General features: G+C 38.0%; 1 protein-coding gene across 1 annotated transcript; it reads left to right on the top strand.

Annotated features, from left to right (window-relative positions):
- The first annotated feature begins 6,557 nt into the window (after positions 1–6,557).
- LOC139143989 (ADP-ribosyl cyclase/cyclic ADP-ribose hydrolase-like) lies at positions 6,558–23,360 on the top strand. Its single transcript, XM_070714620.1, has 5 exons — positions 6,558–6,666; positions 19,280–19,364; positions 20,752–20,872; positions 22,285–22,500; positions 23,307–23,360. Exons 1-5 carry the CDS (start codon positions 6,579–6,581, stop codon positions 23,358–23,360), a joined length of 564 nt encoding a protein of 187 aa, XP_070570721.1. The 5' UTR covers positions 6,558–6,578.
- The last annotated feature ends 1,488 nt before the right edge of the window (positions 23,361–24,848 follow it).

Genomic DNA, 24,848 nt, shown 5'->3' on the forward strand with positions numbered 1-24,848 from the left:
AGCCTGGTCTTTATTCGGGCAATAGCGCTCGTCTATTACCCCTCGTGGCCGTGTGTTACCAGAAACACATCGCTATACCCCTTGGCCTACGGCCTCGGGGAATAGCGATGTGTTTCTGGTAACACACGGCCCCTCGGGGTAATAGACGGTCGCTATAGCCCTCATGACCAGGCAATAGGTGTTTACTATGAGCACTTGACGGTGAGTAAATGATTAACTATGTTAATTCCATTTATCAATATGAATTCCATCGAGCAGATAAGAAAGGTTTTCAGATGAGCCAATGTCAGCAGCGCGCCATCATGGAATCTCTCAAACCATATTATTTAATCCCGATTATCGCCATGAACTTGTCTTTTCCTTGTATAGACGCGCTTGATTACAGTGTGGGTGAGTATTGATACTATAGTGAGTTGTTCATCATATACGGCTAATGTACAAATTCGATCAACGTTTCAAAATTATGTTCATAACCGTTGCACATCGATTTGTCTTACATGGTAGTCAACAATGGGTCATTTGCCAAAGGTTAGTGTGAATTGTTTGAGTTGTTCTACTGAAGAGTTTATTCAGCCAAATCTACGTATTCGAGGCATGACTTTAGGACGTTCTACGTAAAGTTTCCAAAACCGGCATCGATACCATTAGACAATATCAAGTACTTCAATGATAACAATATCCGCTTGTCTGTCTATCTGTCTGTCTGTCTGGCTGTTTTTTTCGTCGTGATCATAATAGTCTTATTACCCAACCTCTTGTCGACGCAGTCTTTCGTTAATAGTTCTCCTAAATATTCCTTAAAGCGTTAAGCAGCGGTACGACAGAAGGAATTGAAGAGATTGTCACTCAGAGATGCAACATCTTTAACGACGAGACGAATGGTCATTGGTAGGACCTGTTTCGGAATTTTTATCATATATTCAGCACAAGAGTCTTGCTAATTTCCTTTCGTTGCGGGAAACACTCGTCTATTTCGATGACATTAACATGATAAGTCGTATCTTTTTTCTCTATGAACATGGTGGAATATTACAAAATACCAAAAAAAAGGTGTCCGCTCATGTGTAACCTATACCCCAGTGGATTGACACAGCACTGCATCATTGGCGCCGATAAGCTTCATCGTGTAGGGATTTCTATATAAACTTCTTCAACAAGACATAGAAAATTAGCAGAATCAGAATCAGAGAATCAGAGTGAAAACGTTGTTTTCCGAAGGTTTTATGCAAGCTTTCTTTGAGAGCTCATAGTCAAGCCACCCAATGACCAACTCGATCCAAACAAGCTCGGTCTCCGACAAACTCGGCACGCGTTTTGGGGAGCCAAAAAACTACTCTACCAAATTTCACTTTTTGATTCTCATGAAAAAGTTAGGCATCAAATTTGGCCGAACCGTTGCCTCGCAAACAAGGCCTAACTTACTGTAAACCTACATCGGTGACCTTGTTTGTTTTTTGCTGGATAGCGTGTCCTTTCCGACGACAGGGTAACATGCTGAATAGGGTCACGAATGTTAGAACAAATTTCAAAAACTAAGCTATAGCCAAAGGTCGTGAAAAACACACAAACTGCGATAAATCGTGACTAGAAGGTCAGTTTTTGGCATATACCTTGATAGGTCTATGAGTTTGGCAAAATTGGTCAAGGGTCACTTGATTTTTTGATAGGGGCTGCCTTTGCTTTGGTCTGGGTTGGCCTCAGCAGAGTGGCAGTGATGCCAAAGAGCATTGATCCCATTTCTCTCTTCTTTGTAACATTTCACAAAATGTAAAGATGTGGTTTATTTCAGGCATTGTCTTGATATCTGGTTATCGTTCAGAAACTCCTCTGCCGCAACAATATTTGGTCAGGGATTGGGGCCTATCTATGCTAGTAGGATATAAATGATTGAACAAGTGTGCATGAAGTCTATTTTGTTATATTTTAAGCCAAATTCGCCAATCAACCACACATAAATGTGCTTTTTTTCAATTTTTGTTCTGTGTAAGCCGTAGTCACCAACCTACTACAAGTACCACAGAAACATCAGTGGCAGCCTCGTTTTCCTACTGATTACGTGTACGATTTTTTCAGTCGAAAGAAAAACTCCTTCAGTTAACTGTAGTGTTTCGGCGCCCTGTAGCTCCTTGTTGTTCAGCGATTCTGCAGGAGAAATAACAAAGCGACCAATGTTCCATCACTGAAACCTCTGCAACTTGTTTTGTTTACCCATATAAAACTACTTCTTTATATCCAAGGTATAAACCGAACGCTTCGTCACTCGTGGTTTTGAGGCATTATCGCTCGTACTGCAGCTAAGGATTACAGGACTTGCTAAACAAATCAAGAATGCAAAGCAAACAAAATAATTCAGTATGGTACAGCTTTGCGCCAATTAAAGAGCCAAGCTTTCACTACTTTGGTAAAAGAACTCAACCACTGTGGATGTAAATTATCTATGCTGCATTGAGGAACGTTGAAAACATGAGAGGAAAATACAGTAGAGAACATGAAGCTCTAGGCGTCGTTGCCAAACCATGGCCGCCATGCACGTTATACATGGTAACCTGTGGATTCTATCTGACTAACGTAATTTACCTCGGCATCACACCATGAGCTGCTAACAGAGCTGTTAGAGAAAATTGCGTTCGTGCGCAGATTTTCAGCGGGCAAGAAGAAAAATTCTATTTTTAAAAATAGTCGTGGAATAAATTTAAGTTTTACAGAAGGCAGAGAAAAAATTACTGGCAGTGGATACCGGAAAATCTACACAGGTAGAGGGAGGGGAAAGTTTGTTAATAGAACTTTAGGAAGATTAAGCGCCAGAGAATTTCTGGCAGTGGGTACCGAAAACTTTACATAGGTAGAGGGAGGGGAAAGTTTGTTAATAGAACTTTAGGAAGATTAAGCGCCAGAAAATTTCTGGCAGTGGGTACCGAAAACTTTACATAGGTAGAGGGAGGGGGAAAGTGTGTTAATAGAACGTTAGGAAGACTAAGCACCTAACTTAGAGGGGAGAAATATCTAAAGGTTGAAATGATGTGTATAACAGTCCAGTAGCTTTACACTTATCACGGGTGTATATTACAATCGTGCACTGAACAATCGCACACTGGTTGATAGATCAATGGTAAACGCCCATTACCTGATCATGAGGGCTATAGCGCCCGTTCATTACCCAGAGGGGTCATGTGTTACAAGAAACACATCGCCATTCCCCGAGGCTGTAGGCCGAGGTGTATAGTGATGTGTTTCTGTAACGCCCTTCCCTGTAGAGATTTTATACAGGAAGCTTCCCTCACGTGGTCAAGGCTAGGTGAAGTCCATTGACTCAGATCGTACAAGAAGCAGATAAGAGATAGTGTTAAGATGTGTTAAGGTTAAGATTTCAATGAGAACAATCGAGAACGGAATATATTCCATGGTTTGATCTTATTTTATTTTATGTTAAGAAACAATCAAAAACTGGCGGGAAAATTACCACGTGATAACCATTGTAACTATGTAAGATTTAGAGACGTATTAAACTTTGTAGAGAACTTAGACTAGATGACTTCAGATCAGAGCTGAGACGGTGAACGATACGGTCGCCATCTTGTAATAAAGTATACGGTTGTGTTACAATCTACGTCTTGGTGTGTCAGCTTCAGTTACTGAAAGCATTACGATCCAGACTGGTACCTCAACTCGTAATTCCCCCAAATACGAGTGCGACATTTCTTGTAACACATAGCCGCGAAGGCTAATTAACGTGCGCAATAGCCCGAATAAAGACCAGATTAAAGGTGTTGCAAACCACGCCTGTGTTGTAATATGTTATGGTTTTAATATGTTTTGATAATATGCACCACAACAATCCATTGTGACAAGTTTACGTGGCGATTTCTGCACAGCGGTAAGAGTAATACCACTTGCTTTCAAAAAAATACTCATACCTAGCAACAAATATGGCTGCATTTCAAGCATTCTCGTCTGTGAGCTGTTTAAGATCCTACGCTGTTGAAATGGAAAATCTGGTGGAAAATCTTGATTTTTCAGAGAGAGGCCTCGTTGCTCATCCCCGGCGCACATGACGTTCTAGTCACCCGCCTTTGTTTCAAAGCTGCACACGACACAACAGTCACGTGACTGGGCACTTTTCCAAATTTGGTCAAAAACTGTTTCCGTAGGAAAATAGTTTTTCAAAAATGCCCTCTGACGTCACTTTTATCGATTCAGTCGGGACTAGACGTATCTACTTTCTCATCATGTGACGTTTTCTGGCAAATCGCTTCAGGGAGTGAGCATGTGGCGTATTATAATTGCATATATGAAATGTACATGTGGAGATATGTGCATCTAACAGGCAAAAGAGAGCTTTTAGTTGTGGTGGGAGGGCAATGGGAGCTTTAACTGTAGGGGACAGTAGGCATAATGATTCAGTACTAGTGGAGGGCATATTTTCCGCAAATGCAGGGGGCAGTTACAAACAACGACACTTTCCCTCAAAATTTTAAGCTCGAAAATATGTAAAATTATTGTGCCGCACCTCCAATCATGTTTTGTGATTATTTTGTAAAGTCGACCGCATTTACCCGTCGGCTGCACCTGATACTTTGACGCATGTTTCACGTTCACTGCACACCTAGAAAGGCTTACTCTCGTACTTTGATGGGCATAATAAACATTAACAAAAAATGTATGATTTCATTCTATATTGTACATTTCTCTGCACATGATGATCTCTCAGTAACAATAGGAGTAGAAATAAATTGAAATGCGCATATCAATCATCATCACAAAAATACGATCAGGGGTCTGATAATGATTGTCTGATTTCTCTTAAAAGTCTCCAAGCAATACTCCACGCCACAATTAAAGGTTATGGTGGCTCCTTGTAAAATCCCGCAACTTTTAAAGCACTTTACACGATGCAAAAATACATTCAAACAGTAAACTGCTCCCGATCATGTTGAAAATGAGAAATGATTTTCAATAGAGGGGCAGCATATTTGAAAGACAGATATTATTACTTTGCCGTTGAACGCTGTCAAACTCTTTCAAGCTGCTTATAAGTCACGTTACACGTTAAATGGACTCATAGTCATTTGTTTGAAAGTGAACACTATGCAAACCCTTTTCCGAGCAACAACGGGGGCGTAAGCTCTAAGTATTTGACTTTGCTAAACTAATTTGAATACTTTGATGTCTGAGTTGATAACTGATTATTTATAACCCCGTTGCTGCTTGGATAGACTCCAAAGTTTCGGTGAACCACCCCTTCATGATGACTTGTACGAATTTATAACCTCTCGAAGCCCATCATAACACTCCGGTTTTACGTGTCTAGCATGGCAGTAGGGCACGATTAGCCATTGCAGACACCTGGTGCCATCACTGAACTAGTGTTCTATTGGATTTTTTTCAGTGTGTTGTTTTTTTGTTGTTGTTTTTGTTGTTGTTTTATTTGTTGTTTCGGGGACCTGGTGATTGTCTTGCCTTGAATGATAACGATTGCTGGAATAGATTGATGTCACGTCACTACGCTAAAAAGGAGATTGAAATGAAACCGTTGACCTGATCACGGAAAAATAGAAACTTTTAAAAAGGTAACAATCATAAAAATCAAGACATGTATCCCGCATAGGTATTTCTCTGGCGAGTCCCAAATCGGTCAGAAAAAGTCCATATTTCCGGCCCTTGGTGGACAATTTTGTCAGAATTGTCCCGGTGACAATCTAAGTTTAGTGATGTGTTCATCACAATGCTAGAGTTTATGTGCGAACACGCTAGCATGCACGTCTGTGTGTATGTTGCACTGCAGCTGTTGCCAACGTCAAAATTCCAACAATACGGTTATTGAGCCATCTCTTCATAGAGTTGTAAATGTAGCTGAGTGGTTTCAACGACTTTGCTAGGTGAATAGTTATTGTGTATTGCGAATTCTAATCCGATAAAAAACATTAACCTGTGTTGTCCGAATGATATATTGGCCTTAGTTTCGAAACGCTTGAAGTTTGTTTTGGTTACTGTGTATGTGAACAGCTTTATCTGGACAGGGATCTGAGACAAACTCCTGCAAACACATTAAAATATTGGGGATACTATTTCATTCTTTAAGCCATCTGTTTTAATGTGTGCATTCTTAATTTGTCATTGACCTATTGATGTTCAACACTTTAACAGGAATATCCTTACTAAAACCCGCGCTGTGATAAGTAGTCCATCTATCATCATTGTCACTAACCGCATATTTTTGCTGTAGCGTAAACAATATTTGTTTCACAAATATACAGAAAGTATTCATATTTACGGTGATTATTGACCATGGGAAAAAAAATTAAACCATGAAAAGTACATTAATCAAAATTGAAACAGGGATCCAGCAGTCCTTAATGTTCACTTTTCATATTTTTATTGTTGTCGCTGTTGATCTTATTCAGAATTCGTTGCCATTTCTTCAGGATACGCTGACCTGTAACCTTTTCGTCCGATCTTTGCACTCACTCTGTAAACACGACACAATAATTTATTCTTGAAACTCCCCATTTAACGTCTGTACGCCGGGTCATTCTTCATTTGTGATTTTGCCTAGTTCCCGATATACCAAGATCACCATCATGGAATCTGCGGCTTCTATCCATTTTATGATCGTTTTGGCCCTTGGTGCATCTCTTCCCTATGTGACTTATTGTAGTCATTTCACAGGTATGTGAGGTATATATTCCTGTTCTAAGTGGTAAATGTCGCAAAAAGGCAAGTTTTTATCTGGTATTTCATTTTAATGGTGCTGCAGCTTGACAACGCACTTACATAATGTCAGCAGGTAACCTTGTAGGCTTTTGGCTTGTGTTAAATTTGTTTTCAGACACGAGGACAATGCATCGCTGAATTGTCTTAAACAGTATTGCAGAGGCTAGGCGTTTGTAACTCTACTTTATCTAAAGAATCGTGTTATATTCCTTATTAAATATCCATTAGCTGTAACTTCGGTCATTTTTTTTATTTTGTATGTTCTGTGTATCATCTGCAGTTTCTGGTTTGAATCCCTGAACCATGGAGAAATTGCTGATATTTAGCTCATAAATATACCCTATATGAGTTTAATCTGCATTGTTATTGTTTAAATTTTGTATTCAGGTCAGGACTAGAATACACTTATCAACAATAACAATGGTCGTTTCACATACACAGGTTGTGTTGGCGAGCCTGACACCGGGCATTGGTCGTGATGATCGGATTATAGTAAAATTCTGTAGTTGATACATTGAAACAGAGTAGTGAAAAATTAGTCAAAAGTTACAGCTAATATCCCTTTAATGCAAATGCAATACTATTGCAATAGATAATGTTCCGCTGATTGCGAGATCTCGCGACACTTTAATACATGTCCGTAGAAACAGGATGCCAGCTTAGTAATACAAGTCAAACTTTGTATGAAACTAGAAAAAGTGCAGAACTGAGCAAAGATTGCAACTTCATATATTTTATGCAGTGTTAACGTAATTAGCGACTTGTCCTGTTTTACGCAGTTTGTCCTGTGTTGCGAGAACACGTCCCCTGCGAACCACATATTCTCGCGATATCTCGGAATGTCTCTCGCGGTTCAGAACATGGTCTATTTCAACATGATGCCTGCATCGTCAATTGCTAGGGCTCCTTTCATTGCAATGTTTTTAAATAACACCATGACTTTTTAAAATGTTGTGTAATCGCATGTTCCCTACCGTTAAGGTAAAATGGGCCGAGGGCGGATTTTCGGTCTTTCAAATTTTTACATTTCTTTTCTGATCTACCACTTGTGGCGGCTCATTTTAAAACTCTTGGTGTAAGAAAGATTTTCACAATCCTAGTTTTCCGAAAATCGAATTATTTTCCGTGATAGAGTAGGGGCATTTTGAACTGCTGTAAGTTGTTTCTCTAGTTCCTAACTTTGCACGGTGACGCCTGATTTTATTTGTGCTTTTGTAAGAGTACTGTGAGGAAAGTTTAAGCAAAAGTTTAAGTCTTTTATCATCAAGGCACACACTACCTTAAATAGGAGTTTACCTGATACAAGTATATCGATGAAATGGTCATAAAAATATTTGGTCAGGGATCTTGGTCTATCTAAGCTAGTAGGATATAATGATGATCGAAGGTGTAATAAGTGTGCTTGAATTCTATTTTGTTCCATTAAGCAACAGTGTGAGTGGATGGACTTTGATTTGGCCAAATTCACCAATCTGCCACACGTAACAGTGTAGTTATTCAATATTTGTTATATGTAAGCCGTAGTCGCAAATCTATTACAAATACCACTGTGCAGAATCTTCAGTGCCAGTCTTTTTATTCTTCTGCTAATTACTTTACTAACTTTTCAGACAGAAGGAAAAGTCTTTACATGTAGTTTTTCAGCGTCCTGTAGCTCCTTGTTGTCAAGCGATTCTGCAGGAGAAATGACAAAGTGATCAACTTTCTACCACTGAAACCTCAACAAGTTGTTTTGTTTACCAAGAACCACACCTATATATTCAAGGTATAGAGCGAACGCTTCCGTCACTCTCGTTGTGTGGAATTATCGCTCGTATCGTAGCTCAGGATCCATAATGACTTGCTAAACAAATCAAAATACAAAGTAAACCGTACGGCAGTAGCTTTGCAGCTACTTAAGAGAAAAGCTTTTATTATCTTTTGGTAAAGAAACTCAACCACTATAAATTTAAATTATCTATGTCCTAATAAGTATCATCGACAACATGGGCGGAATATATTGTCAAGAAAGTGAAGTTTGCCCCGTCGTTGCCAAAATATGGCCACCATACACATTATATATGGTAACCTGCTGTGGACTCTACCTGACGTTATTGATCACCTCGGCATCATACGATGCGCAGCTGACGAAGTTCTTCATGCAAAATTGTGTTCGTTAGCAGATTTTCAGCGGGCGACTAGAAAAAGTGAATTTATAAAGGTGGGCGTGGAATAAATATCAGTTTTACATTGGCTGGAGAGAAAATTTCTGGCAGTGGGTACCGAAAACTTAATTGGAAGAAGTTTCAGTTTTACAGTGGGTGGGGACAAAATTTCTGGCAGTGGGCACCGGAAACTTTACATAGGTAGAGGGAAGGGTAAGGCGTGTGAATAGAACTTGAGGAAGATTAAGCTCCTAACATAGAGGCGAGCAATGTTCAAAGGTTGGTAGCTTAGACCTGATCATGGATGTATATGACAATCGTCCACTGAACGTTTGCACTCTGGCCCGATGATAGATCAAGTGTTGCACAAATGAAATGTATTCAGGAGCTTTCAGTGGGAATGTCTTCAAAACTATATATACATTGAGGAGCGTTGGCATTATAATTCAGTACAGGAGGGCATATTTTCCACATACGCCAGGGGGTAGTTACGAACAGCTATATTTCCCCTCCAAAGTTTGGGATCAAGCTCGAAAATATATAAATCAGTGTACAGTCTTCAAAACATGTTTTATGATGATTTTTTTTAATTAACCGAATGTGCCAGTCGGCGGCAAATGATACTTGGCTCATGTTTCACATTCCCTGCACACCTAGAGAGGTTCTGAATCACTAGTGTGCTGTAATCGGAGCAATTAAGCTTTATAAACACTCTATGATTTTCATTCGATATTGTACATTTGTCTGCACATAATTATCTCACAGTAAAGTGAAGTGCTGAAATAAATTTATATGCACAATACAGTATCACAAAAAAGTCTATTGTTTCTTTAAATAAAAACGAATTCCAATCAGAGCTGTGATAATGACTATCTGATTTGTTAAATCACGTCGACAAGAAAAGCCTAGGTTACTCTGATTCCTTGAATAGTCACGCAATGTTTCCAGCACTTTACACAATGCAAACATGTATTCAAACAGTTCACTGCTGACGTAGAAAAGTTTTAATAGTTAATATTTTTCAACACAAGAGCAGCATATTTATAAAAAAAATAATCGCTTTGCAGTTGAATGCTGTCAAACTCTTTCAAGATGTTTATTATAGTCACGTTACCTGTTTTGACTCATAGTCTTTTGGAAAGTACACACTATGCCAACACCTTTTCCGAGCAGCAACGGGGGGCGTAAATTATAAATTCTTAACTCGGGAATCAAAGTATTTACGTGAAAGCATTTAGCGATGCGAAATATGCCTTAAATATGTTGATGCCAGACGTAATAGTTAGTCATTTACGTCCGTTGCTGCTCGGATAAACTGTTAAGTTTCGGTGGACTGCCCCTTGATTACTTGATTGGAATTGTTAACATCTCTGAGCGCATCTCAACACTATATTGTTACTGTGATTTTACTACGCTAACAAGTATATTAAATTGAAATCGTTTTACTTGATCAGGGAGAAATTCGAAACTTTAAAAAGGTAACAATGATGAAAATCACGACATACATGTTAAACCCGAATCAGTATTTATGTGGCGATGCAAAATCCGTCAGAAAAATACTATATTCTCTACCTATGGCGGACATTTTCTTCAAAATTGCCCAAGTGACAATCTGAGTTCAGTGATGTGTTCATCACATTTCTAGAATTAGTGTGCGAGCATATTAGTGTGCACGTCTAGGTGTATGTTGCAATCCCATAAAAAGACTAACCTGTATTGTCCACTTACGGTTTATTGGCCTTGGTTTAGAAACACTTGAAGGTTGTTTTGGTTACTGCTGATGTGACCAGCTTTATCTGGACATGGATCACGTCAAAAATCCTGCGAACACATTTGAATGCCAGGGATACTATTTCATTCTTGAAGCCGTCTGTTTTAATGTTCGCAGTTTTCAGTTGTCATAATGATTGACCTTTATGCGTCTCACACTTTAACAGGAATGTCCTTTTAAAACCCGGGCTGTGATAAAGACTCCATCTATCTTCATTGTCACTATACTGACCACTAGAAAATATAAACAGGGATTCGGCATTCGATAACGTTGACTTTGCATACTTTTATCGTTGTCGCTGTTTAACTTGTTTAGAATTCGTTGCCATTTCTTTGGAATACGCTGACCTGTTACCCCTCCGTCCGATATTTGCCCTCACTCTGCAAACATGGCACAATAATTCATTGCTGAAACTCCCAATTTAACGTCTATACCCTGGGACATTCTTCATTTGTAATTTTGCCTAGTTCTCGATATATCAAGATCACTACCATGATGAAATCTACGGCCTTTGTCCATTTCATTATCGTCTTGGTCCTGGGTGCATCTCTTCCCTGTGTGACTTATTGCGGTCATTTTACAGGTGTGTGAGGTATTTATCATGTTGTGGTAAATGTCGCAAACAGGCAAGTCTTCATCTGGTATTTTAATGACACTACAGCTTGACAACGCATTTACACTATGTCGACGGGTTGTAAAATATTGTTTCAGACACAAAGGCAAGCCATCGCTTGAGTCCAGCGCGTTTGTAACACCATTTTATCTAACAGAGTGCAGAGTAGTACCACAGTAATTCATTTTGTATTACATCCATCTTAAATAAAAATGCAGATCTCGCGCTTGCGCGGCTTAAAAGCTGTCATTTACGGTTCTGAGAATGCAATATTAGTACGTGCCACCGTGTCTATTTAAATAGTTGTGTGCCCGCGCATTTTCAATATTAAATGGGAGTTTCAAAGATGCAAGTATGTCGATGAAATGGCCATAATGATTTATAGTAAGGGATCTTTGTCTATTTGAAATGAAAGGAATGAAAGACTTTCGAACGTGTGATTGAATTCTGATCAATTTTTGTTCTATTTAAGCCACCTTTCACGAATCTACCACAAATACAACAGAAGCTTCAGTGGCAGCCTTATCCTCCTACTGATCACACCTTTACATTCAGGATGTCGAACGAACGTATTGTCACTCGTTTTAGTAGGATCATCAATCATATAGCAGCCCAAGACACAGGACGGCTTACATAAAAAACAAACAAACAAAATGCAAAGCACACAGTACAATAGTTGTAGCTTATTGACCACATAAAATCTAATATTTCATTCTCTTGTAGTAAAATAATTACACCCCCATTATAATGTCATCTATGTTGTAATAAGTAACGAGTAACGTCAAAAACATTGAAGTTGAACTTTGTCGAGAACGTGAATCTGTCGGCGTCATTGCAAAACCATAGCCGCCATGAAACGTATATATGGATATCTTTGGAATCTATTTGGATGACGTCATTGAGCCCGGCACCGGCCTATACTTTACCGTACTGTGACGTAGCCACTGACAATAACAATGACTGTGACCTATAGCAACCCCTTTTGCACGTGGGGCATCGTGAGAACGATTACCTTGTTTATCTTCGAGACTTTTTGATGTAACCGTTCATCCGCTCTTAGTGAACGTATTGTTTTGACAACAGCTTACGTCATTAACACCGACCGGACACTTAAGCTGGACCTCCTGCGATATGTTGACAGATGTACTGATGGGAGCGACCTTCCTGTCTTCCACTTCTACCGACTTTCTTTTAGTTTATTATAGATGCATACCAAAGGCGTGACAATTTGCGGATTTAGAGACGATTTAAGTTGTATACTTTCCAGACAGAGAGACACTTCACTTTATTTCATGTCTTGACGCATTCCTGTACAGAGATGTAGACGCTCTGAGACTTTGACGTGCTATACCGACTTTAGTGAGAAGCCCAGTCTGTTTGAAGTAGAAGCTGTTGGGAACCTGTTGCGACGCCCGATGACGACACTGACCGTGACCGACGCCTATTATTAGACTAGTGTGAGACATAGAAGTTTTACTGTGTAACTTATGTTACTCAGGTGAATAAAGTGCTTCGACTCAGAGTATATTTGTGTACCAGTTGCCGTCTCTACTGCCTGACGTTCCACGCCACAGAGTGTACGTATCCGACAATAGCTATATCACAACCACGCTACGTGACGGTATGTTTTGCGATATGTGGGTCGTAAATCTATCAATCGTTACGTTATTTGGTGTAAGGCGATCTATATGTTCTTACCTTTACACTCTAAATAGTCAGGTGGCTTAACAAAAATATCGTTACACGGATGACAAAAGTGTCAAATTTGCTACAGATGTTCGCATATATATGTAGATCAAAATTAGCTATTGCTCCAAAAATTTGGGCCACCGAAAATGCTCGATGACGTCATAAATTCCAAATGGCCGTCATTGTAACCCTTCAAAGTGGTAAAATACGTCTAATTCAGGCAGTTTTCAAGGTTTTCTTGAATAAACTGACACAAGCATCTCAAATAACAAATACAACATACAATTAATGCAAAGCAATTATTTTGATGACGTCATAAAGCTAAAATGGCCGACCAAATTCAAAATATCCCCAATAATATTGTCTGATAATATTCAAATACTGTTAATTAAGCCTGTTTCCAGCATTTTAGTCCCTGAACTGAAATTAACACTCCAAAGTACAGAAAAAACATATGATTGATGCAAATCAATTATTGTGATGAGGTCATAAACCAAAATGGCAACCGAAAGTTACACAATGGCCTATTATGAAGCTCACTGTGCTTAATACAATAGCCCATTTACGTGGCAAAATGATAGTTTTAAGGTAATGTACAATTTGTCTTGATGATCCATAAACTCAAAATAAATGATAAATGTACTAAAACGTAGCCAGTAAGCTCAACTTAAATTATGAAATTATTTAAAAATGGCCTCTGTCTGAAAAACTGAATCAATATAAAGGAAATGATGGCAACTTTACCTATCGGTTCTACCTTTTGAAAGTATTACTATATAGTGAGTAGATCAATAGTAGTGTGATTTCATGATAACGAAAACCATGGCGAGAAACCGGTTGATAAATCATGCCTTGACCCTCGTCATGTGATCTTGGTCCCTGAAAAAAGGTTTTATGTTTGTGATTTTGGTCTTTTGCTTCCTTTGTTTCAGAAGCCTTTTTCGTTTGTTGAATTTTCTGGGTTTTTCATGTCTCGGTGTGTCATGACATACACATAGTTTTGTGCTACAGTTAGTTCTCTTTTTGGAGGATGTGCTGCCTAAAACGACCGTTTGGTCAGGGTTTCATGAACAAAGAGAAGACTTTTTTTGCTTTTTGAAGCTAGCTTACTTACTTTTTTGCAGCTTTCGTGAATTTTATGAAAAGTGTCTTTGCCTTTCGTTTTTGGTCTCGTTTTGCTGTTTGGAAACCGAACTCATAAAAAAACACCAGGAAGAACATAAACAGAACTGGAAGGTTAAACAAAGACAAGAACTCAGAAAGATTCTCAGATTCATCAACAATCTTACAAATAAAACCTAAACAAATGTTGCAATCAAAGCATTAAGCAAAGGCTGGAAATTTATTCCCACTCCGAAGTGCTTATACAGAACAATTGTCGTATGAGATATCAACAAATTTATTCGTATAATATGATTGTGCGATAAACAAAACAATCAGTCAATCAGACATCTGTTCTAATATAAGTAACTATACGGTGGGTATTGTATATCAAATAATTTATCTGCGACAAGAAGATCATTGACGAGGTGATTTACAGTTTCCCTATTCCCATAAGAAGAATAATTTGTACACCACGATGGTCTCTCCTGCCAAAAATACACAAAACCAAAGCAGAAGGAACAATCATCACCCAACGTCGAGCCTAATAAACCAAAAACCGGAATTTCTAGACTTTGTCATAAAACCAATCGTCCAAAGACGACTTACATATGCCAGGGACACAAAAAACTTCATTAACTAGTTAGAATCAATAAAAAACAAGCAAACTCTATTCTGGTAACATTAGATGTGGTATCAATGTAGTTAAAAAACATGTCAAAAATGAAGCCATAAATGCAGCGATCGTAGCGTTTGACCCTGAAACAATACCAGTCAAGTTATGATACAAACACCCACTAACAGCGTACATGAAAGCCTTACTGTCGATTATTCTGAAACGCAGCATATTTTAATTCAACTGAGAAAAATACAAACAAATTTATGGATGCAGCATGGGCTCAATAGAAATAGCTGATATCACATACCATGAAACGGAGAAAGTTACATTAAATCCTAAATCCGGTCAAATATTCGTATGGAAATTTAAAAGGTGACATTTTCATGATTTACAAAGGAATAGAACATCAACTTCTAACATTCAGAATATTTGACGAGGAATGCAACACCCTGTACCCTATGTTCAACTTGGGAATTCATAATTGAACATTCTATCGACAAAATCTCATACCTTGACCTTGTGGCCTTCAAATATCAGAGACGCAATCGAGAGAGATGGCTCGATTTTAAAACCCACACAAAACATCTGACGATATTTATCTTCCACCACCCTTCAAATGCTTCATTGAAGGTGAATTACTCAGATATGTTCGTACATGCAACAACATTATGGACTTCATAAAAAATGTCAATTTCTCAACACAAAACATTCAACAACGAGATTTAAGACATAGCTTGTATCAAAAAGAAGTTAATGTAACAAAACGTCAGCCATCCTTCATCAACAAAAGTAAGTTCATCAACAAAAATGAGAGTAATGATGTAACAAAATACTTGTCAGCACAACCTCATCAAAACCAGCCTAATCAAACAATGTGATAAGAAACTGGAAAATAATGAAGGGCGATTAAACGCTGGCCATCGTTTTTCCAGAAAACCTATAATAATTTTAAAAAGGAAGAAAAACATACAAGATATCCTCCTTCAAGCAAAATTCAAACACATGGAGAGTACAAAAGCACGGTCAGAGAAAAAATTCACGCAACAATCAGACCACAACATAATGATCTTAGCATCTATTTTTGATGAACAATGGCTACCATTAAACTGAGCATGCGGGGATACACAACCATTGAAGAGACTGAAGAAGGGACCCACTTTGGCCCGAAATGCCACTAGGAGGAATCATCAACATAAAACCTTAGGAAGAATCATCAACATAAAACCTTTTTTCTGGGTCACGATCACATTACGAGGGTCAAAGCACTATCAATTCACTGGTTTCTCACAATCTTTCCCTTATCACGAAACCACATTGATCTACTCACTATACCGTATCACAAGCAAAGGTAGAACCAGTGTATGAAGTTGCCTTCATTTCCTTTATATCGATTCGATTTTTCAAACTCAGACCATTGTTTAATAATCAAAAATCTCATAAAAGTGTGTTACCTATGTTGAACTAATCGGCTGAGTTTTGATACATTTATCTTTTATCGTGAGTTTATGGAAAATTAATACCAATTGTACATTACTTTCATACTATCATTTTGTCACGTAAATGGGCTATTGTACCAAGCATAGTAAACTTCATAATCGTCCATTTTGTAGCTTTTGGTTACCAATTTGGTTTTATGACGTAATCTTAATAATTAACTTGCATTAATTAAATGTTTTGTCTGTAATTTGGGGTGTTAATTTCAGTTCAGGTGATAAAGAGCTGAAAACAGACTTAATTAACAGTGATTTAACATTTTTTAGACAATATTACGGCGGATATTTTAAATTTGGTCGGCCATTTTGGCTTTATGACGTCATCATTATAATTAATTTGCATCAATTCAATGTGTTAGTTATAATTGAGAATGTTTGTGTCATTTTATTCAAAAAAATATGGAAAACTGGCGGAATAAACCGTATTTTACCATTTTTAAGCAGTATAATGGCGGCCATTTTGAATTTATGACGTCATCGAGCCTTTCCGGTGGCCCAAATTTTCGGAGCAATAGCTAATTTTGATCTACATATATATGTGAACCTCCGTAGCAAATCTTGCACTTTTGTCATTCATGTAACGATCTTGCTGTTTTTTGTTGCTAAGCCACCTGACTAAAATCATACTATGTCAGCACGTTGATGATTTTATTGAAATTCTAAATCACGAGACGACATTTTGTCGTTTGGTGAGTACATATGAACGGTCGATTTAGGGCTTTGGGTCATGGTTCATAAATTTAAACTTTTATTGGAGCTTTAAGAGCAATATTCGTGCCTGGAGCCCCCAGTATAGATACTTAATTGCAGAGGTCTCCGGGGATATTGGAGATTTTCTAAATATAGAGGAGGTGAAGATGGAATACAGGAATAAAGGATTATTAATTAATTATTAATTAATTAATTATTACTTGGAATAGCAAAAGAAACCGAGTTGTACCAATTTCAATTTTCTGTTTAGTCTAATGTAACGTAATATATGTTCATTATTCTTTTTGATTTTGGTGCAGTCGAAAACTTCACTTATTTATGTTACTCAGAATTTACAATTTTACCATTTATGTGTGGGGGCAGATGAAAAGCTGCGTTTGAAAATATTTGCAAATTGTTATTTATATGGTACTGGTTTGAGGGCGCTGTGAGCACAATAAGCTGAAAAGGTTGAGACTGTTTGGGGATAATGTTTCAAACTTTGAAATTCGGATGGAATTCTATTTTTCGAAGCATATCTTCCTATTTATTTATTTTCACAATCCTCATTAAATTTATTAAAATGTTTACTGAAGGATGTGTTGATGATGATTAAAGAGAAATGCGAAAGGAATGTTGGTAATCGTTGATGTAAATGGAGATAAATGTTACGATCGTGCAAACTCAAGAAACTTGAGTAACACATACCAAGCATACGTGATATGCTCACATCGTTACTGTAATATTGCTCCGCAAAGTCGATGGAGCTCTTTACCTATCTGTTTACTGTATCATAGAATAATAATCTTTACAGCCCTCAGGCTGATATGGCTTTTGCGACCCGAGGTCGTACGGCGGAAGTGCCCGAGCGTGCGACGGCCTGTACGCCGTACGATCAAGGGCCGCAAAAGCCGTATCAGGGCCGTAAAGGTTTTATCATGTACCTTATGGAATGATAAAAATGTAGTTTACATAATATTCAACATTGTTTAGGAGATAAAAATGCGTTTATATCAAACATTCTTCGCCATTTGTGTCAATTTTTTGCTCACGTGAGCATATGTCGCAGCGATGTCTGTCTGTCTGTCTGTCTGTCTGTCTGTCTGTTGGTCCGATATCAGTGTCGATAGACACTTTACTGCATTCGAAGCAGAGTTTCGAAAACAAAAGTGTTTGTTCGGTGTAATGAAATTAACAACTCACGCCAGCATCATCGGGCATCATCAATATTACCGTCATGAGCACCATCCCTTGGGCGGGCAACAAATCGTGATCTTGCCCTTGCTGGCGTGTGCTATTGTTTAAATATACTGAACAGGCATGCATTAAGTATACACAGGATTTCATTAGAATTCGGAAATATAAGCCGATGTCACCGGCACGGCTCCATTGTCGCCACTCGCCACTGAGCGAGCAGACGTTTTCATAATCTCGCGCTGGCTTTGTGTACAAATTGAACGCTTGCGGATAGCAGCGCGCGTAGTAACCAGAATCGCTTTAGTTCAGAAATGCACGCGATTGCCCATATTTGGGCATCGGACAGGGGCGTGATACGTAAAAAAATACACGGATCTGAGGGCGCTTTCTCCCATAGTTTTACACACGCACGTGAATGTAGGTATATTGATAAAACACGTGAATTCACACGAATCCACATGAATACAGGTTTGCTGAATACAAGCAATGGTTTATTGACTGTGTTCATCTGTATGTGCACTATTCAGCTAAAATACTGTATATAATACATAACAGCAATAGTCCACGCAAATATAGTAATTATTATTGGCTTTTCATGCAGTGTGAGGGACTGTGAACTTGCAGTGGTGAGAGACAGAGACAGAGACACACAGACAGACAGACAAACATTTGAGTTTTTTATGTAAATATTCACCAGGACAATTTAAGAAGTTTGTAGGGTACATTTCATTTAAAAGAACATTCATCACACCTACATCTAAAATACCCTTCCGCCAACCATTATCTTCCAACGCACTTCAGACCTGGAAACTTCCCTGCTTTTCTCTTCAAGTTCAGATATTCGTTCACTCGAAACATTACAAAAGATCTTACTCTCCCGGTCAGATAATTCCAATTTTATTTAAACATTTTAATCATATTTTCTGAAGAAAAAAACTGCGCCAAAATGAAAAATCAGTCCGCCGCCAATAATCACTTGCGATACATGTTTGACGAACACCTTTGTTCGCTGACGATGCGAACGACGAGATTAAGAAAACAGGCCATTTATCAAGGAGTAAAGATTCAGCGCAGGGTTGCGTGAACAATACATAAGTTAAACCAACCGCTTCTTTTTAAGATATGAACCTGAGACAAGAGCATTGTCCAAGCGTACATGCCTGCCTCGCGAGATCTCTATATCTGTCTGTTTGTCTCTCTATTGCCATTTTGTCCCGAATATTTATCTTGTTCAGTTTACTTCTATCACAGTGTCATCACAAGGTACCCCTAAAGATATTGAAAATACTATCACGCAGAGATGCGACGCCTTCAACACTGTAACAGGGAGTAGCAGGTAGGGTAAGAGCTAATTATTAATTCAAGTATGGCCCGCATACAGCTTTCTGAAAACCAAATATATTAAGCGGGAAAACAGAGATATGACTCCATTGTCCTTGGCTCGAACTATGATTTTTTCTTCACAAGGTCAAGGCAAAAAGATACAGGGCTCGAAATTAGCGGTAATCCTGCCTCTACAGACTGCCAACTTTTCTCCTGGGCTACCAATATCCATGACATGGTAGCCCACACGGACTACCAAAGCCTCGGACCTGAAATTTAGTCAGTATTTGGCATGCCATTTCTGGTCCGTCAGTTTGGGACGAGCTAAATTCAGTCAAACCCAGCTGGACACAGAAAGGCCATGATATGACTTTATTATGCAAATCACGAAGACAACTCGCCGTGCGGTGGAACATTGCAACATAATTTCAATATCGGAACTAACGTACTTGAGTAACAGGCACAGGAAATGATGACAAATGACCTGCTACAGTATGTCTCAGTGCTGAGAACGTCGTATTGGTGTCATGACGACTATCAAACTTTGCGTACAACTCTGAGAATGAAACAGATTGTCAATAGGTCACCACACCTTCGAATATCACTATCGTCCATTATACCTGTTTCCTTGGGTATTAAATGTGTGCAAGTATTCACATCAAATGAAGAGACGATTCACATCATGGGCACAATCTTGAAAATAGCCTTTTCTTGCCTGGCCTGCTAACGAAAAATGATACCCCTGAACTAAAATATGTATGGCCCACTAGCTATTGTCACTGGACTACAAACTTCAGAATATGTTAGCCCAAGTCAAGTGGACTACCAGGGAAACGTTGATTTCGAGCCCTGAGATAGATAGATAGATAGATAGATAGATTGATTGATTGATTGATAGATAGATAGATAGATAGATAGATAGATAGATAGATAGATAGATAGATAGATAGATAGAGATAGATAGATAGATAGATAGATAGATAGATAGATAGATAGATAGATAGATAGATAGATAGATAGATAGATAGATAGATAATTAGATAGGTAGATATTGCCCTACAGAGAAAATTGTTCATAATTAATGGTGACAAAGGAAAATGTATTTCTTTTTTGTCTCAAAGTCTCGATGCGAGAAAAAAAAATCAACGTGTCGTGAATGTCAAACTTAATATAGTATGTTCTTCAAAAAATTTACATAAACTTCAACTAGTTTATGCAAAAAGGAATAAATTAAATAGAGCTTATCTGGTTTATTTGCAAGAGTGAATGTTAAATCTATTATTACCTTACAATCAAAATGTCATCTGAAATCGATAAACAATATATTTTTGTACAAAATCGCTCTTTCAGATGTTATATGTGATCATCAACTAATACATTTTTCATTTCACACACCCCAGGTCATGCCAAGGTATATGGAAGTCGTTCACAAAAGCGTTTGAGAGAAAAGGGCCCTGCAAATCTGATTTCAGCTATTCCGATTATTTTAAGGACACCAAACAAACCATACCAAGTGGTAAAGTAAGATTTACATACATACAAATATGAATAAATATTTATACTCCTGTAGAGATTTTTCCGTGTTTCTTTAAAATTGCTGAACGATGGTATTATAATGGGAAATATTTTATAAATATTGTACAGGTAGGAAGACATGCACGAAAGTAAACTTGGCAGTTTGATAAACAGATAACATTTAGGCCAGAGAAAAAAAAATCTTGTTCATCGGATTTTTTGGACCAAGTTCCAGGAGCGGCGAGCGAATTTTTTTTTTTTTTTTTTTTTTTTTAGGCCGAAGGTAAACGCGGTTCTCTGGCATTTTTGCACAGATGCAGAAAAGGCAAGATAATTGTTTCCCTTTTTACCAGAAATATCTCAGACAAGAAACACTGATACTGGTAACTGAATTCAAGACTATATTTCCCAACAATAACATAGGCCATTACATTCACAGTTAGTGTTTGCACAACATATTCTGAATATTTCAACATTCTCTAAGAATAAAACTGAAATGTACAACAAATCACTGAAATCCAACAATTTAGTATTGTCCTTTAATATTGTCCTGGTGGGACCTAGCATCTGAGTTTTTTCATTTTACTTTGGCCCCATGTTTTGACCTCTTTACCACTGTCTGCACTGTCTCTACACAGTTTACACAATGGTCTAACAACACTGTACTGTGATCGGAGTGAAGTTATATAGTCATCATTCAGATCGTACTTTAACATCGACGAAACCATGTGTTTTGTCATTGCCGTAATTTTTATACTTTCGATGCAATTTTCATTCAATCGGATGCACCGTCCATCTGCTGTCACGATCTTGTTGAACAAATCGCCGAACGTAATATCAGGACAAACACTGAATAGCGTCTTTAGAACTAACTGTTGGCCATCACGTCGAATGTTAGCGATCAAATTAATACTCATGATGTGACATGTACTAACCTAACCAAATCGACCCACTTTGCGTCGTGATTCGCCAAATTCAGACGTCACAATAACGTGTTGGCAGTCAACTAAGTCCGTACAAACACGTAGGAAGTCTCATTAAAAATCCCGTGCCCGCGAAAACCCGACAAAGTGTAGGGCGCCACCAGCGGCAGTACTAAACATATTTGTAATGCGGAAGTAAGAATTTGCCGCGATCAAAAAAAAAATCCAAATATGCCAAAGTAGAAGACGCGATTCCGATGAACAATTTATTGTTTCTTCCTGGCCTTACAGTTATTTTGTAGGAAAAACGTTTAAACTCTAGTCTTTGTAAGGCATTGAATGTCTTTATGGCGTTTATCGAGTCAGATATCACAAACTTTAAATCGTCACTTCTAGAGATTTGTTAATATTATCACGACTATTGTTAGATCACTAGTCCTACGAACAATTGGGCGCGTAATCTTTGCTTGTGTTCTCTTTTGCTTATCACTAAAGACGCTTTTATGGTCAGGAGTCCAAGCTGCTGCAATGGACTACTCAGAAAAATGCGGATTTGTGACACTTGGTGACACGCTTACTGGCTGTCTCCTGACCGATCTCACATGGTGTGGAAAAGAGGAAGATCCTGGTATCAACTATGAGACATGTGATACATGCAGAGGTGACATCGCTTCCCCTTCTTCAGTCTTTTGGAGGCAAGCTTCGAAAAATGTATGTTTCTTACGTCTTAGACATAATGATCGGATATACATTTGATCTGAATGTGCCATAATTGTTGAAGAAGGTATATTTCTATAACGCTATTGAGGAATTTATATTCGAAACTATAGGTGTTAAGAATGATAGAAGCAGTGCGCCGCTCATATCCCTTTTACGTAGTTCAAGATGTACTTTTTCAAATGTCTAAAAACGAGCGGTAAAATACAAGTATTGAACATGATTAAGCTCAACGGCTTGACAGAGATCGATCATATTACTATTAACTGCACTGCACTTAGCTTGTCAATTTATAAATTGTTACTTATGTTTTTGTTCAATATTGCGTGCCATCACCATTACAAGTTTATTTAAGCTTATGAATTGCCTTCAATAGGTTAGACATCATTTAACAGAGATGCCATGACTTCTCTGCGCTGCTACGTAAAACTCCTTCCAGTATAATGACTTGGTGCGATATAGTATATGTGACGTTTGATTTTATATTCAATTTATTTAGGAATGAATCTCTCTCTCACACACACACACACACAATAGCGCAGCACGTCATGCTACAATCGCGTGAACCACGTGGAATCAAATGTTAACGTGTTTGTGAAATTTTCATAGGAATGAAACGCTGCTAATTAAAAGACAACCATTTTTTCAAAAAATATTTAACAAATCAAATTAAACAACAAATCAGAACTTTCCATTAAAAACTGAATATCCTCCAAACGATCAATAACAGATAGTTTACCGCGATGATGTCTGTCTATACCAGTACTGTAACCTCTACCTTTTTATCTGGTACGTTTCAGCTTGCGAGTGAGTCTCGTGGTGTTGTCTCCGTGATGCTGAGTGGATCAAATTGACCGTCTCTAACACTTCTGTCCCCTTTCTTGATGTTACACAGCACGTGGACCAAGATGGAAACATAGAAACAGACCTTTACAAAAAGCCGACCGACACCAATCAATATTTGCTATTTACTTCTTCTCACCCTAGACATACAAAAACAGGCATTCCATACGGCCTGGCGTTGCGTATCTGCCGCATCTGCTCCAAAAATGACTGGCGGGATGTTCGTTTAAATGAACTGAAAACATCACTCGTTCAACGTGGCTATCCAGAAAATCTCGTAGATGATCAAATACATCGCGCCAAACAAATATCCCGAGACGGCCTACTACAATATAAATCAAAACAAGACCAGTCACGCATACCATTAGTAACAACGTTTAACCCACACCACCCCAACATCAAACAAATTGTCAATTCCCACTTCGATATCTTACACAAATCAACTCGCTGCAAACTGCCATTCCAAATCCACCAATAATAGCTCATAGACGAAGTCATAATCTACGAGACCTCTTGGTCCATAGCGATATACAACAGTCAAAACTTCCGGCAGGTTTCTACAAATGCGGTTCAAACAGAAGTTGCAACATCTGCAAGTACTCCACTAACGCCAAGCAATTTCAAAGTCACGTAACAAACTCCGTTTACACCATCAAACATAACATTACTTGCAAATCCAAAAACCTTGTTTATCTAATCACATGCAACAGATGCAATAAACAGTATGTTGGAGAAACTAAAACAGAATTTTGCCTCAGGTTCAATAACCATCTATCAACCATAAGACTCAAAACTAACAGTCCCATTGCGATTCATTTCAATGAAAATCAACATACCTTTCACGACGTTTCAATAATAGGGATTATCAAAATAAATAAACAAGATGACACGCTTCGCAAGAAAATAGAATCCATCTGGATTTCAAAACTGGATACATTATCACCAAACGGCCTCAACATTCTTAGCTAAAAGCAATTTAAATAACAATTGCTCACAGCGCCCTCGGACAGGCACTATAAATAACCATTACCGCCAATTTTGAATCGCCACTTTCCATCTGCGCCACACATAAACGGTAAGAATTGTCATATTCTATATCCTTTGTAACTTTCAAATTTACTCAGCCTATAAAGTCCGTTTAGCATTTAATTAGGATCAACACTATCCTTACACTGTTCTGTATTTGTCTGTATTCTCCCTTGTAGACATCTTCAACCTGATGAAGTCCTACTTTTAGGACGAAACGTTGTATCAAAATTACCAACAGAATAAACAGAAAATATACAAGCAGATCAGTAGACGTGTGCAATTTTATTCATCCGCTATATATATATATATATATATATATATATATATATATATATATATATATATATATATATACTTGTTTAGTTCAAGATCAGCTGGAGTAGAGTGCTCAATACTAGAGTAGACCTAAATACACAACTGAGTTGATCAGGATAATCTAAAATATTACATTTCCACTACAAATTTGTTTC

The sequence above is a fragment of the Ptychodera flava genome, chromosome 1, assembly GCF_041260155.1.
Source record: "Ptychodera flava strain L36383 chromosome 1, AS_Pfla_20210202, whole genome shotgun sequence".
NCBI lineage: Eukaryota > Metazoa > Hemichordata > Enteropneusta > Ptychoderidae > Ptychodera > Ptychodera flava.

What these genes read in the sequence shown, in the direction of transcription:
- LOC139143989 (XM_070714620.1), top strand. Translation starts at nt 6,579, where the DNA reads ATGGAATCTGCGGCTTCTATCCATTTTATGATCGTTTTGGCCCTTGGT. An exon ending in TTATTGTAGTCATTTCACAG is followed by an intron (nt 6,667 to 19,279) that starts GTATGTGAGGTA and finishes CTTCTATCACAG; the next exon opens with TGTCATCACAAGGTACCCCT. An exon ending in ACTGTAACAGGGAGTAGCAG is followed by an intron (nt 19,365 to 20,751) that starts GTAGGGTAAGAG and finishes CACACACCCCAG; the next exon opens with GTCATGCCAAGGTATATGGA.